The sequence below is a fragment of the Astyanax mexicanus genome, chromosome 1, assembly GCF_023375975.1.
Source record: "Astyanax mexicanus isolate ESR-SI-001 chromosome 1, AstMex3_surface, whole genome shotgun sequence".
NCBI lineage: Eukaryota > Metazoa > Chordata > Actinopteri > Characiformes > Acestrorhamphidae > Astyanax > Astyanax mexicanus.
The window spans coordinates 81,579,401-81,594,905 of record NC_064408.1 but is presented as its reverse complement, the minus strand read 5'-3'; the positions used below and the strand labels follow the sequence as shown (position 1 = coordinate 81,594,905).

Below are 15,505 nucleotides of genomic sequence, written 5' to 3'. Positions count from 1 at the left end.
AGCCAAACTCACTTCTTAGACGTACGACCCAACTCACATGGACCTAGACTGGACTGAAACCAAGTGATATACCAATATATCAGTTCAGTTACACCACCCTCAAAAGGAAGACACACAGTTGACCCCAACTAACTACATGGGGGCATCATGTTGACCTGGTTCAAGTAAGTTAGGAACAGAAGAAAAGTCCAGACATGGCCCCAATCAACAAGCTTTAAGTAGACTGAAATTAAGTTTTGTACCAGAGTGTAGCACTAGAGTCCAAATGTGGAACGCAAGTGACACTAGAGGACATTGTCCATAAGCCAGCGTACCGTGGCTTTGCTCTCATTTCCTTTGGAGCTCCTGATCATTCTGGACCCAGCTCTCTCCGTTATGAGCCAAAGCTCAGTTTCAGTCCAGCCCTATTTGAGCTGCATGCTGATTTCTGCCTCCATTCAATTAGCCTCATTTCAGCTCATCATTCAAAATGGCCAGAGAGATCCAATCTTCTGTCATTTACAGCCTGCTTCTGCAGGACTGACCCACTCATATCAGGCAGGACACTGAGATCTGCAGTGGCCTCAATGCAGAACTAATAACTAAAACTTCTAGAAAGTAAGTAGAAGATGCAACTTTTAATTTACCAACCTGACAGCACATTGGAGAAGAATCTTGTCCAATCTCTCTTATCCTGTCCCAAGAAAGCTAAAGAACTCTGCACTGACCTCTGGGATCTTTGTGTGGGGTCTCCTGCCAGTTGCTTGTCTGTTTGCAGACATTTTTAGCCAGATGATGCCAGTCACAATCAGTCAAGGAACGTTGGCTGTGTCTGAAACCCAAAAAATGCCTTAATTGTGTTACTAGACCGCAGTATAGGGATATCTCTGACATTTTCAAGGTTTCAGCAGCTAGATCTGCTATATATTAGCATTATGTGTGTTGGCATAAGCTGTTGGCATTAGCTGCATTTTCAATTTACAGATTAGAAGGTAAGATTCATAAACTTTGATTTATACATAAATAGATGCCTTCCTGCCTAAGAATCCTACCTAAGTAAACAGCATTTTCAACAATTCTGTCACACCTGGTGTCGAAGATGCTTCCATTCCACCTCCACCTGCACCTACCTCCACCTGTCTCCTAGCTCCAGACTCCATTGTCCAGAATGCACCACACACTGACATCATTCATTCACTCGACTCACATTAATGATTATATGACACCTCCCAGACCACAATCCCCTGAATATTGATTTCACCTGTTTCATGCACTAGATATACTCTTACAGCACATACACTCCTCGCCGAGTATTTCATTTGGTTCTGTCTATCAGTACAAAGCCTTTCTCTTGCTCACGTTTTGGATATTTCTGTGTATGTCCGTTGTTGTATTTAGGATTTTTTTAATAAGGGTTTTTATTTCTTTCTGCACTTGTCTCATCTCTGTCTCATCTCTGCCTGACCTTGATCGTTTCAAACACAGCAGTAAAAATGCCTACCTAACTTACATATTAAATGAAAAAAGAATGCAAAATAAAATGTTCAGTTATACACTGTAAACCCTAACATTGTATGTATTTAAAGATTTAAGCTGAAATTACTTAATTTCTTACATTTAGTTGACATCACTTAATCTTAATAAGTATCTTGTACTATGTCTTTAAATGAGTATGTGTACTTAATGTTTTTAGTGACAATAACTTAATAGTCCAAGTATTCCCCATTCTATGTGTCACGTGGACACAGGTCTAGAACATTTCCAAATTGCGGGACTGTTTCCTGCAAACCACTTCTGTTGGAGCTGTGAAGACATGTCAGCTGATGGAGATGTGAATTTCCCTCACTCCCTTTCATATTCTCAGTAAGTATTCCCATTTACAGTTGGATTTCAGTTCATTTTCTGATATTATATTTAAAAACGGACCAGTTAAATGTTAACATACAGTTTAAACAGTTAGCTCGCTAGTTAGCGCTAGCCAGTTGGAGCTCGGAACATTAACCCTAGCTTTAGGAGCTGAAGTTTGCTAGCGCTAGCTAGCCGAAGCTCGGGATGTTAGCTGTAAGAGCTGAATTACAGTATTAACATACAGTTTAAACAGATGGCTAGCTAGCTAGTTAGCGCTAGCTAGCTGGAGCTGGGAATGTTAGCTGTAGGAGCAAAATTAACTAACTAGAGTGCAAAAATATTTTCTGTCTTGTTCTGAGGTTTAACTGAAACAGTTACGGTTTCTTAACCAGATATCTTTTATTTCTGTTAAATTTATAGTTTGTTTAGCTTTTAATTGTTTTGACCTGCTGATATTTTTCTGGTTATAATATGGAATAGCAAAAAAATGTGAGATAAACTTTCTGCTGACTTTTCATTTCGGTTGAAGAATTGCAGAAAAAAACTCCAAGTGTGATGACTGTAAAGCAACCATGGATCACCCTTCGACAAAAAGAAGTGGTGGAGGAAAAAACTGCTATTTGCCAACTAGTGGAACGATGGCCTGCTCTTTTCCTAGAAAATCAGGTATGCTTTTATATGTTATCTGAAGAAGAATAATGTTTTTGCACACATTTCTTATTTTTTTTTTCTTTTCTCTTAAATGTTTACATGGAATTCACTAGAATTGTTGGGATTGATTTGCAGCAGTGCTTTTATGGAGGCCTTGATCAACACAACTCGCGACTCATTGAAGTTTTCAGAATCAAGAGGGGACTTACTGGACAAATTCTGTCAAGATGTTTACAGCAAGCCAAGGTTTGTGTATATTTTTTGCCCTTAGATAATTTTTCCCTGTTCTATAGTTTTTATGTACATTTCATCTGAGCACATAGCTTACAGTTACTGTACCGTTATTAGATTTTCTCAGTACCTAAGAAATGCATTTAATAAGTGTATAATTAAAGACTAATCAATTGGCTGCCATGTACAATTTGTCAACCATCATTCTCACTGTTGACCTGTGGTGAAGTCTTTTACCACACCATGGATAACGCTGATGTCCAGAAAAACATCCACAGAAGAAAGCAAAATTAATTAAAGTAAATTTTAATGAAAACTAATGGGGGAAAAATCAATCCAGTTACTTTTGGAGCATTTCTACTAGTTAATTTATTTTAAACTATTTAAACAGTGAAATTACCATGTGCTTTGGAGTAAAAAAACAGTAAGTGAAGAGACATGATTTTCTTTCGTGGATATGCTCTGTTCAAAAATAGCAAACCAATAATAGTCCTGCAGTCAGAAACTGATCATTGATGAGCTGCAGTATGTGTACCAAAACTAATTCCATTGTTTATTTTTCCTCAAGACCTCAGAGCCAACTGTCCAATGAACCCTAGCATTAAGAGGACAGAAGATTTCTTCAAGACATGCATTGTAAGTTAAGCTTTATATATATTTTGTCACTGAAAAAATAATCTGTGAATGTTCAAGCAATAATGAATGAAATGAAGTGCTACAAGGTTGTTTGTTAATATATAAAATATATCTAGCCCATTCTATCAGGCATCCTGCTTCTAATCTGCATTAAATAATATTCCTATGCTAATAACAATCAAAGGTTCATGTGTAATTTCACAGTTAATAGAGTTTTGAGCAAAGGGCAGAACATTTGTGTATGCATCTGTCCTGTGGATAAGTGTTTCCCTAGAGATGCAGATTAAGCTTCATATCAGCTTCATAACTTTTGTGCAGGTGTGTATAGTTTTGGCTTTCATGTGTCATTGTGATTTTACAGCTTTTTTTTGTAAAATTATTTAAACTTAAATAGATAGTCAAGCTCAACTTTTTCACATAATTGATGCTATTTTTTATCATTTTAATTGCAGATTGTATGAGATGAATAACATTGTAATATAACCACAAATCAAAAAAAAAATTTTTATTTCAAATCACCTCACTATTACATTTTTTACTTCTTACTAGCCCTAAATTGTCCTGTGTCAACAGTTTTTTTGGAATATGCTGCAAGCATTTGCTGCATGGAATGTACTTCATGAATTAAATAATGTTGGACTGAGAAAACATAAAATTAAATTCTGTTTAAATAATAGATGTCAATATTATATAATAAATATTAGGATTTCTTAATTTCCCTTTTTAGGTAATGTTGCAGCCTTTTCAGATTGGAACTGTGAGGATTGTAACTTAAAGCACTGTGTAATGTTGTGAAATTTTTAGGATGCGAATGAAGAGGAGACGATTAGCAGTATTGCTACTGGGATCCTCATTGTGGAGCGTGATGAAGGAGGACACAATCCCAACTCCCTTTGCTTGAATCCATTGTCAGTGGGGATCATTCTTGTTTTCTTTCATTTACTTTCTTAAATGTAAGATCTTGAGTACAGGTAGGAATAAATGTGGCTCTGTATCAACCCTTTTTTTATTTCTTACTGTATACACAGTTGCTGTGATGATGTTTAATAGCTCAGTGTATGTGTCTGTACCAAGTACACAGCACTACTTATCCTGTGGGTTTGCAACATAATTTATTAGTTTTTATGTTTCTTGCTTAGACGTTTGAATTAAAGTGAAGTGTGCAATCAACCAAATGTTTAAGGTTAATTTGCACAACCTTGACCTTGGAAATTGATATTTGTTGTCATGTTTTCTCCCAGTTGTGTGAAACTGCTGCTTTTTTCCAATAAATATTTGATAGATTGAATTTGTTGTCATTGTTTATTTAGATTTTTTGAGTGGTGCCCCTTTTAATTTGGATGTTTTGTCTATAAAAACAACTACAATAAGCATATGTTGAGTAAAAACAACTCTAGGTAATCATTGCAATAAACTTAAACAAATAAGTGTGCAAAAGTTACATTAACTTACAATGTTAAGTTTCAGCTACACCACATTTTGAGTGTCAAGTAATTTTGGTTTGTCTGTTGAACTTAAAAATTAAAGTTTGTTTAACTCCATACAGTAATTACAAATTACTAAAAAAAATGAGTTTTCAAAACTTAATTCATTTGAGGCAACGAATTACCTCAAATGATTTGAGTAGACTTAACTTATTAGGGTTTACAGTGTAGTCTCATGCTTTTAGACCAGTGTAAATGTGTAAAATGTTAATTTGTACTGGGTTTGGAAAATAAGTACATTTATATTTAAGTACATTAACATTTTATGCCATTTATCAGGCACCTTTATAAAGAGTAAATAACAAAATAACTTTAAGTAACTACAGAGCTGTGTCTAGAACTGTAAAAAAAAATATGAGCATTTTCAACTCAAAAACGTAAGTTAAATTAAATTGTATTTACTATTTACTTTAACTTATAACTTTACGTCTGATTTGGCTTTCGACTGCTCTCTGCAAGTTGATATCACTGTATGACACATGGTTTTAACTTGGCAATTCAAGTTTAAAATACAAATAACTACTCTATCGTTTATACTCCCTTAATATAGTATTTAGTTTAACTTAGTAAACTTTATGTCTCTTGAGCAGGGGAAGACTCCTGTATACTTTTGTGAATTAAATATTGAGTATTTAAATTATTTTTTTACACATAAGTGAAACTCATCCATGCAGCAAGTGGTAACTTGTTTTTATAGCCCACTATGCAAATAAATTGTTTAACGCACAGTTTTATGTTCATTGCAAACTTATTTCAAATTTCCACTTCATTAAACTAACATAAAAACCTTGACAACTCATAAATTCACAAAACCACAAAACTTGTTTTTTTTTAAGTTAAGATAATTTAACAGTGTAAATTTTGAGTGTCTTTGTAAGTATAGAACATAAAGAAAACATGTTCTAATAAAATTTGATTTTTAATGTATCATGTTCAAGGTTGATAGTAGATAATAATAATAATAATAATCCATTTTAATGCATAACTTTCCAAAATATACTGAAAATATCTAAAATATCACATAAAATATAGTTTAGTCTTCACTTACTAATATGACAAGTGCTGTTAAACTTTTCAGTGGAGGTGTATGTGTAAAACTTATGAAATTAAGAGACTTTAGGATGGACTGTCTGGAGCTTCACAGAATGTCCTTTATCTGCACCTCATTTCAGAACCCTATTACAGAACCTGTTCAATTCTCCTGTCACTTTATTATTGGATTATACAGGAAAATGAACGGGAGATTATTCACACATGATTCAGAAGTGAACCTCTAGACGCGGGAACAATGAGGAGTGAATCAGACAGTTGTGAAAGTGACAGAGATTTATGACGCACTAGGATCCTCTGTCATCATGCTAGTTTATAACAATGTTGAGTTAGTGATGAGTGGTCCCAATAGACCCTGCTGAGATAGATTATCTTCTTGTGGTGTGAACCCTGCGGAGTTTCTCATCAATCTTAGTTTGACCGGCAGTGACAGACAGAGTTGACAGCGCAGCTCTGTCAACAGCTTCACCCACGCGGCTTAAAATATCTGAAAAGAGTCGCACATAGTGTTCACACGTCTACTAGAAGCTCATGAGAGCTTTGGTTTCCAGTTTAGAAACACAGCCTTAATTTCAATTAAATATTTTTTATTTGCTCAGAAGTTAAATAAACTGACATCACTCATTCACTCAACTCACATTAATGATCACACCTATAATGACACCTCCCAGACCACAATCACCTGAATATTGATTTCACCAGTTTCATGCACTACACATACTCCTTCACCACATACACTCCTCGTCGAGTATTTCATCTGGTTCTCTTGCTCACAGAAGTGAAATATAGCCGTGGTAGTACACAAAATGTAATTGAAGCTATGGGAGAACTGGATTTTGGAGGGAAGAACAAGCCAGAGGACCTTTTTCTCATCTCACATCCTATTAAATCAACTCTATTAGATGTATAAGTAGTCCTAGCTCTTCTTATAGGAGGGTGTCTAGCCTTTTAGCTCAAAGAAAAAACACTTCAACTGCAGCTTAAATTTCTGTGTTCTATTTACACCAACAGTCAATTTTTCGTTTAATTTTTCATTTTTATTTATCCAGTAGCAGTGCTGTACGGCCCAGACCAACTGCTTCTTATTTTCTAATCTTACACAGCAAAAAGGCAAGTGTTAAATTAACTCCCACAGAGTTTATTTTAACTCTTTCTCAGGGTTTATATAGGTCCACACTCTTTGGAGTTAAATCAACACTTTTAAAATAGTTAAACATTTAACACCTTGCCAGAGTTCCTTTTTAAATCACATTTTTATTCCTTTAACTTCCTAAATTGTTACACTAACACTGGAAAGAATAAAAAAAAGTATAAATGAGAAGAAGATTAGTCAATTAATATGACTTTTTATTAATTAATTATTATTCAGGACAGGTTAGCGTGTAATTTTCCTTTGTATTTCTTGCATTGTATTGCATTACCAACACTTTATCACAATTTACTGTACAAAGGATGGTAACTTGCTCTTATAGCCTACATTATATTGGCTAGACAAACAACCATTAAACAAAATATAACACAATACCCAATGGAAGGTAGCCCTGGTGGGCAAGATTTCACACTGATGGTAAGTTAGGATCTGGGGGACACACCCATTATGCAAATAACGTGTTTAACTGGGCGGAGTTTAATTAAATCTGGAGTTGTGGAGTTGGCCAGTATTTATTGGGTTTAGTGGGATTAACACTGAAATATTCAACTCTGTCAAATAACTCCAACACTGGTCACCATTTAACACTGAAAGAGTTAAAATTACACTTTGAGGGTGAAAATCAACTCTCAGCTGTTTAACTCTGAAATTTCAACTCTCCTGTTTTTGCTGTGTAGCAATGACTTTATTACTGCACTTCACCTTTCAGAAATCTAATTTTTCTCTTCACTACTGAAACTGATGCTTAATCCAATGTTAAGCTGAGATAAAGACATTGCCATGTGGCTCAGCCAGACCTGACTCCTGTGCCAGTTTTCTCAGAGTCTCCAGTTTCCTAGTCTTTTGAATGTGAAATAAAGAAAGTAAAGAAAATATGTATACTTTTAAATAGTTACAGAGTTGTCTGTGTTTCTGTGTCTTTCTCTCGTTATTATAAGCTTCATGCAGCAAAAGCTACTAACCTGTCATCTGTTCTGATTCTGCTTGATCTCTCTGCTGCTTTCGACACGGTCAACCACAGCATTCTCCTTTCCATCCTCACCAGCCTTGGAATCACTGGCTCTGCATGGCAGTGGTTTGCATCGTACCTGGAGGACCGTTCCTACCAGGTAACTTGGCAAGGGGCAACATCTGCTCCATGCAGACTCTCCACTGGGGTTCCACAAGGCTCGGTGCTTGGTCCTCTTCTTTTAGATAGATAGATAGATAGATAGATAGATACTTTATTAATCCCCAATGGGGAAATTCATTTGTCCAACAGCACACAAATAACAACAACAAAAAACAAAAACACACAAAAAACATACACGACAGAGTCCACACCCAGGTACAAAAAAAAAAAAAAAAAAAAAAAAAAAAGTGCTAAATGGTGCTTATTAAGTACACACATCAGGTGTTAAGTAGTCTAATTCCAGCAGGAACAAATGACCTGCGGAACCTCTCAGTCCTACAGCAGAGAGAGAGGAGTCTATCACTGCGCCTGCTCCTCTGAGCTGCCAGGATCCCATGCAGAGGGTGACTGCTATTACTGAGGATACCCTCCATTAAACACCTCATCCTCTTCTCCACTAACTGACCCACAGAGTCCACTTTCCCGCCCATAACTGACACACACTTCCTTACAAGCTTATCCAGTCTGTTCCTGTCCCTAACAGTAATGCTGCTTCCCCAGCAGGCAACACCAAAGAAGACAGCACTCGACACAACCGAATGATAGAATGTGTGCAGAAACTCTTTACACACATCAAATGATTTAAGCTTCCTGAGGAAGTAAAGCCTGCTCTGTCCTTTTTTATATGCTGCACTCGTCTGCACTGACCAGTCCAGTTTGTTGTCCAGGTGGACTCCGAGATACTTATATGACTGAACATTCTCAATGATCTGTCCATCGATGATAACAGGCTGATGGGAATGTTTCAGTCTCCGGAAATCCACGATCATCTCCTTGGTCTTCAGTGCATTGAGGAGAAGACCTTTTCTTCTACTCCAGGCTGTAAAGGCAGCAACAAGATCTCTGTACTCTCTTTCATCCCCACCTCTTATACATGCCAGAGCTGTGTCGTCTGAATATTTCTGAATGTGGCAAAGTTCAGACATATGTTTAAAATCAGCAGTGTAAAGAGTGAAGAGAAATGGTGACAATACTGTACCCTGAGGAGCCCCAATGTTGGTTACCACCGTCTCAGACCTGCAACCACCCAAACTGACATACTGCGGACGCTCTGTGAGATAGCTGTAAATCCATGTGACTAACATAGCATCCACACCTATCATCTCCAGCTGTTCCCTCAGAAACTGCGGCCTGATAGTGTTAAAGGCACCTGTAAAATCAAAAAACATGATCCTTGTGTATCCCCCTGTCCCGTCCAGAAACGAAAGTATCTTGTGGGTCATATATATTACTGCATCCTCCACACCCATGTTCTCCTGATATGCAAACTGTAAGGGGTCCACAGCCTGCTGCACCTGAGGCTTGAGAACCCGCAGCAAAAGCCTCTCCAATGTCTTCATGATCACTGAAGTCAGGGCCACTGGTCTGTGGTCCTTCACCCCTACCGGCCTCCCTACTTTAGGGACCGGCACGAGGCATGATGTTTTCCACTGGACAGGCACTTGTCCTGTGCGCAGACTCAGGTTGAAAATTGATTGTAGAGGCATCGCCAGTCCTGATGCACATTCTCTTAGAACCCGAGGCGATACGCCATCAGGACCCGCAGCTTTCCCTGGACGCAGCCTACGTAGTTCAGCATAAACCTCATCTATGGAAAAGCTATGTGGGGTCACAGCAGTACATCTGGAACAGCTGCCGGGTGGAGCAGTGCAGGTGGTCACAGCAGAGGGGGTGGTACAACTGCCAGATGGAGTAGAGCAAGTGGTCCCCACAGAGGAGGTGGTACAGCTGCCGGGTGGAGCAGAGCAGGTGGTCCCAGCAGAGGAGGTGGTACAACTGCCAGATGGAGTAGAGCAAGTGGTCCCCACAGAGGAGGTGGTACAGCTGCCGGGTGGAGCAGAGCAGGTGGTCACAGCAGAGGAGGTGGTACAGCTGCCGGGTGGAGCAGAGCAGGTGGTCACAGCAGAGGAGGTGGTACAGCTGCCGGATGGAGCAGAGCAGGTGGTCACAGCAGAGGAGGTGGTACAGCTGCCGGGTGGAGTAGAGCAGGTGGTCCCAGCAGAGGAGGTGGTACAGCTGCCGGGTGGAGCAGAGCAGGTGGTCACAGCAGAGGAGGTGGTACAGCTGCCGGATGGAGCAGAGCAGGTGGTCCCAGCAGAGGAGATGGTACAGCTGCCGGGTGGAGCAGAGCAGGTGATCCCAGCAGAGGAGGTGGTACAGTTGCCGGGTGGAGCAGAGCAGGTGGTCCCAGCAGAGGGGGTGGTACAGCTGCCGGATGGAGCAGAGCAGGTGGTCCCAGCAGAGGAGGTGGTACAGCTGCCGGGTGGAGCAGAGCAGGTGGTCCCAGCAGAGGAGGTGGTACAGCTGCCGGATGGAGCAGAGCAGGTGGTCCCAGCAGAGGAGGTGGTACAGCTGCTGGGTGGAGCAGAGCAGGTGGTCCCAGCAGAGGAGGTGGTACAGCTGCCGGGTGGAGCAGAGCAGGTGGTCACAGCAGAGGAGGTGGTACAGCTGCCGGGTGGAGCAGCGCAGGTGGTCACAGCAGAGCAGGTGGTCCCAGCAGAGGAGGTGGTACAGCTGCCGGGTGGAGCAGAGCAGGTGGTCCCAGCAGAGGAGGTGGTACAGCTGCTGGGTGGAGCAGAGCAGGTGGTCCCAGCAGAGGAGGTGGTACAGCTGCCGGGTGGAGCAGAGCAGGTGGTCACGGCAGAGGAGGTGGTACAGCTGCCGGGTGGAGCAGAGCAGGTGGTCACAGCAGAGGAGGTGGTACAGCTGCTGGATGGAGCAGAGCAGGTGGTTCCAGCAGAGGAGGTGAGGGGCCCACTGGCTGAACTGAACCTACTATAAAAGTGGTTAAATTCATTGGCCTTGTCCACATCGCCCACTGTCTCGCTAACTTTACTTTTGTAGCCAGTAATGGTCTTCATACCCTTCCACACCTCCCTTGTACTGTTACCCCGCATATTCCATTGCAGACCCCTTCCAAAGTCTCTTCTGGCCGCCCTTAAACTCTTCCTCAACTCATGTTGCACACTCCTAACCCTGTCACGGTCCCCAGATTTGAATGCCTCTTTTTTTAGATTCAGGAGGCTCTTAATGTTGCTAGTGATCCATGGCTTATTGTTTGCAAAAGAGTGGACTGTTCTCATGGGTACCACCACATCAGTACAGAAGATCACATAATCAGTAACACGGTCCACTATCCCATCTATGTCATTATCAGCCTCTTGTGAGACAATAAGTGTGTCCCAGTCAGTTGATTCAAAACAATCCTGTAGAGCTTCGAAGACCTCAGGAGTCCATTTACGGAAAGATCGACAGGTGGGAGGTAGTCTCATTACACAAGGTTTATAATGTGGCTTAAGATAAATCATATTGTGGTCTGATTTACCCAAAGGTGGCATAGCCAGTGCTTTATAGGCATCTTTAACATTGATAAAACACAGATCTAACGTGTTGTTATATCTGGTGGGGCAGATGACATACTGTGTGAATCCCCCTAAATGAGTGCTCATGTCCACATGATTAAAATCACCCGATATAATAATACAGGAATCAGGGTGGGCGGACTGTACATTCGCCACTGCCTCCTGAATGACGTCACACGCGTACGTAGGCTGAGCGCCCGGCGGGATGTAAACAATAATGGCGACGATGTGGGAGAACTCCCTCGGCACATAATAGGGTCTCAAACCAACTACTAAAAGCTCTACTTCGCGATGACATACCCTCTCTTTCACAGTAATATGTCCGGAATTACACCACTTCTCATTCACAAGCAGAACGAGACCCCCACCTCTAGTTTTCCCACACAATTCCGGATTTCTATCAGCACGTACCATGGTGAAGCCGGTGATGCTAACAGCAGAGTCCGGGATGTCGTTATTTAGCCATGATTCCGTGAGGAAATATAAACTGCCCTCTCGGTAAGTCCTGTCATTCTTCATCAGCCCTTCCAGCTCTTCACATTTATTAGCAAGAGAGTTGACATTACCCATTATAATGGATGGTAGGAACGGCTTATATCTCCATCTCCTAGCCTTTAGCTTCGCCCCAGCACGGCAACCACGGAAAGGTTTCCTAAGTTCAGGCGGTATAGGGTGTTTAATCCCACTCGATTTAAGTCGTAACTGTAGAAGCTCCGCTCTAGTGTACTTATACAGGCACATACTCAGAGTATAACCTACTCCAAACAAAAACAAAGTAAACACATACACAAATATACGCAAAGAAAATACGAGCTGTTTGGACTTGCTGCCACTGCGCGGCGCATGCATCGTTTTAGCTTTTCTCACTCTATACTCGCTCTCTGGGTGAAATAATATCTTCTCATGGATTCTCATACCACTGCTATGCTGATGACACCCAACTAATCCTTTCATTTCCTCCTTCCGACACTCAGGTTTCATCCCGCATCTCAGCATGTCTCAATGATGTCTCGATGTGGATGAGTTCTCATCACCTAAAACTCAACCCCAGCAAGACTGACCTTCTGTTCATCCCAGGAACTACAAGCCCTCACAACAATCTCTCCATCTCTTTCGAGAACTCACTGGTCACTCCATCGGCAGAAGCAAGAAGCCTCGGTGTAGTAATGGATGACCAGTTATCGTTCTCGAGCCATATTGCAAATCTGACTCGGTCATGCAGATTTCTCCTGTACAACATCCGAAGAATTCGACCGTTTCTGTCTCAGGATGCCACTCAGGTGCTTGTGCAGTCTCTTGTCATCTCAAGACTTGACTACTGCAACTCTCTACTGGCTGGTCTTCCACTGCGAGCCACCAAACCACTACAGTTAATTCAGAACGCGGCAGCACGACTCGTCTTCAATCTTCCGAAGTTCAGTCATGTGACTCCTTTGCTGCGTTCCCTCCACTGGCTTCCTGTTGCCGCCCGCATCCGATTCAAAACCCTGACGCTGGCCTACAAGGCAAAAAACGGACCAGCACCTTCATACCTGATGGCGATGGTCAAAGCCAGATCTGCACCAAGAGCTCTTAGAGCTTCCAGTACGGCTCGGCTCGAACCTCCATCACTCAAAACACACAGAAAACAGACATCCAGACTCTTCTCTGTGCTGGCACCAAGGTGGTGGAATGAACTTCCACTGGATGTCAGAACAGCAGAGTCACTCACGGTCTTCAAACGTCGACTGAAGACACATCTTTTCAAAGAGTTCCTAAACTAATAATAATAATAAAAAAAAAAAAAAAGGTTCTTAGGGTTCTTAACATGATTAAGCTCTATGTATCTCTTGATCCTAGTCTACAAACTAGCTTTGGATATCTTAAGTAACTTTGAAGCACTGTTGTAAGTCGCTCTGGATAAGGGCGTCTGCTAAATACCATAAATGTAAATGTATTATGATGAAAGTGTGAATGTGCTGTGTGTAAGTGTGTAAATCTGTTCCAGCACTGTTTCACTACAGACAATGGCAAAATTATAAACTGACATTTTAAAAAATATATATTTCCAAATTGATACTTACCAGCTGTAAGCTGTTAACAAGTGAATTGTTTGCTAAAATATATATTCTAAGTAGGCCTGGACAATAATTCGATATCGGTATTTATCGCGATAAGAAATGTTTCAATAACGGTGATATCAGTTTTGTGGTATATCGATATGTATTAGAATCACGGACAGGCGTTTTTTACTGGCGTCAGCTCGCCGCAGAGCTCAACACATTCAGCCCCCGTAGCTGGGCTACGTCAGTGCGTGATGACGTAACCACACAGGCACGTAGCCAAATAGGCTAGGCTAGGCAAGGCTAGGTTAAAATGGCTAGGCTCGGGTCCGCTTCGCTACGCAGCAAAAATGTCTCGCGCTGGAGACAAACGGAGCCGGGACGAGCGGATCCAAGGCTAAGGTAGACTCGGTTCGGTCGGCCCCGGATCCTCGAGGCTGGCCGCGGGTCCTCGAGGCCGGCCGCGGGTCCGCTCCCTTGCCGCTTTGCTGCAAATTGTGCCGGAGAGTGCAGCCGACCAGCAGCGGTAATGTTAATACATCTAAACTGTTCCACCACTTCAAGCAACTCCACTAAGTTACATACAATATTTTTCTTATACTGACTGAAGCACTTTTATAGATTATGTTGTAACTAAGTTATTCATAGTTGATAAAGCCTGTAGGTTTGTTTATTTGACGGGAAAATCTTGTTGCTTTTACGTATATAAAGGCTTATTGTATTCTATATCCTACACTTTTGTTTTAATCTGTTAAATTTGTTCACAAAGAATAAGAAGCTCTGCCTCTGTTGTAATTTAAAGTTATTTTTATTGGTAATAGTAATATAGGCTTATGTTTGACAGGGATGTGATGTTATTATTTTGCTATATGCAAATAATATTGAGCATTGATTTATTTTGACTACTTTTATTTCTAAAGTATTAAAGTTTTTGTGAAAGGAGGTTTCAAAGGCTTAAATTAAATTTTCAGACAGTAGTAGGTACAGATTTCCATTAGATAGATAGATAGATAGATAGATAGATAGATAGATAGATAGATAGATAGATAGATAGATAGATAGATAGATAGATAGATAGAAGTGCATATAATGAGGGTATCTGATGCCAGCCATACAAAAAGTGCAAATACACAGTTATATAATAATTTAAATTCGCAGTGCTGCAGGGATTGCAGGGCTTCTTAGCAGTTTTCTGAGGCCTTCAAAGTATTTATATCGATATCGAAATTATATCGTATCGACCGAAATTTAAGGAATATATCGTGATATAAATATATATAAATAGCTTTGAGGACAGATCTGCTCACTCTTGGTATTTTAATCTCAGTGTCTTCATGAAGTAGAGTCACCTGGAATAGTTTTCTCAGCGTCTTGAAGGAGTTTCTGGAGGTGCTAAACACTAGTTATAGTTGCTGCTTTTCCTTCATGCTGTGAAGCTCCAGCTCATCCCAAATTAACTCAAATCACCACCTCAGTCGGTCTTAAGTCTGGGGTTTGTGGAGGACAAACACTTTTTTGTTGTATCCCTTAACTGTTTTTATGTCTTTAATATTAATCTACAAAGTAGAAAATAAGTGAAATAAAGAAATACATTGAATAAGATGTGTTTAAGCTTTTGATACATGCATTATCATGGCATGCCTAGTTCTAAGCTGATGGCATGCTCAGAATACCTAAAATACAAGGTTTACATACAAAGTAATTCATACAAATAAAGGAATACTAAATACAATACTAAAGTACACTCACTCTTATCCCTGCATAGGGACTCCAGCTAAGATCTCTCTAAGAAACTTAAAGTTAAAATTATTTTCAAAACGTTTGTGCTGCTGACTTGTTGTCTGCAGGCATGTCTTTGGATGTTTATAAGTTTAAAAGCAAAAGCTGCCAGCTGTTGCTCT

At 40.5% G+C, this 15,505-nt stretch overlaps 2 protein-coding genes and 1 long non-coding RNA gene across 7 annotated transcripts; all 3 read left to right on the top strand.

The window, feature by feature from the left end:
* The first annotated feature begins 1,736 nt into the window (after positions 1–1,736).
* Positions 1,737–4,633, top strand: LOC125804829 (uncharacterized). The gene is made up of 5 exons (XR_007441016.1): positions 1,737–1,842; positions 2,357–2,493; positions 2,614–2,724; positions 3,278–3,345; positions 4,150–4,633. It is a non-coding gene; the product is annotated as an uncharacterized LOC125804829 (long non-coding RNA).
* An 864-nt stretch (positions 4,634–5,497) lies between these two features.
* LOC125799036 (uncharacterized) lies at positions 5,498–13,339 on the top strand. Its single transcript, XM_049474721.1, has 3 exons — positions 5,498–5,509; positions 7,968–8,138; positions 12,537–13,339. Exons 1-3 carry the CDS (start codon positions 5,498–5,500, stop codon positions 13,323–13,325), a joined length of 972 nt encoding a protein of 323 aa, XP_049330678.1. The 3' UTR covers positions 13,326–13,339.
* LOC125804809 (uncharacterized) lies at positions 9,358–11,157 on the top strand. 5 transcript variants are annotated; one of them, XM_049484399.1, is made up of 3 exons: positions 9,358–10,111; positions 10,208–10,351; positions 10,448–11,157. In XM_049484399.1, the coding sequence occupies exons 1-3, from the start codon at positions 9,791–9,793 to the stop codon at positions 10,979–10,981; spliced, it is 999 nt and encodes a 332-aa protein (XP_049340356.1). In that variant the 5' UTR covers positions 9,358–9,790; the 3' UTR covers positions 10,982–11,157. The 5 variants fall into 5 exon arrangements, with proteins under 5 accessions (XP_049340356.1, XP_049340361.1, XP_049340365.1 ...); XM_049484404.1 differs by having other exon boundaries at positions 9,358–10,351; positions 10,448–10,591; positions 10,754–11,157; XM_049484408.1 differs by having other exon boundaries at positions 9,358–10,351; positions 10,448–10,639; positions 10,850–11,157.
* Positions 13,340–15,505: the final 2,166 nt, after the last annotated feature.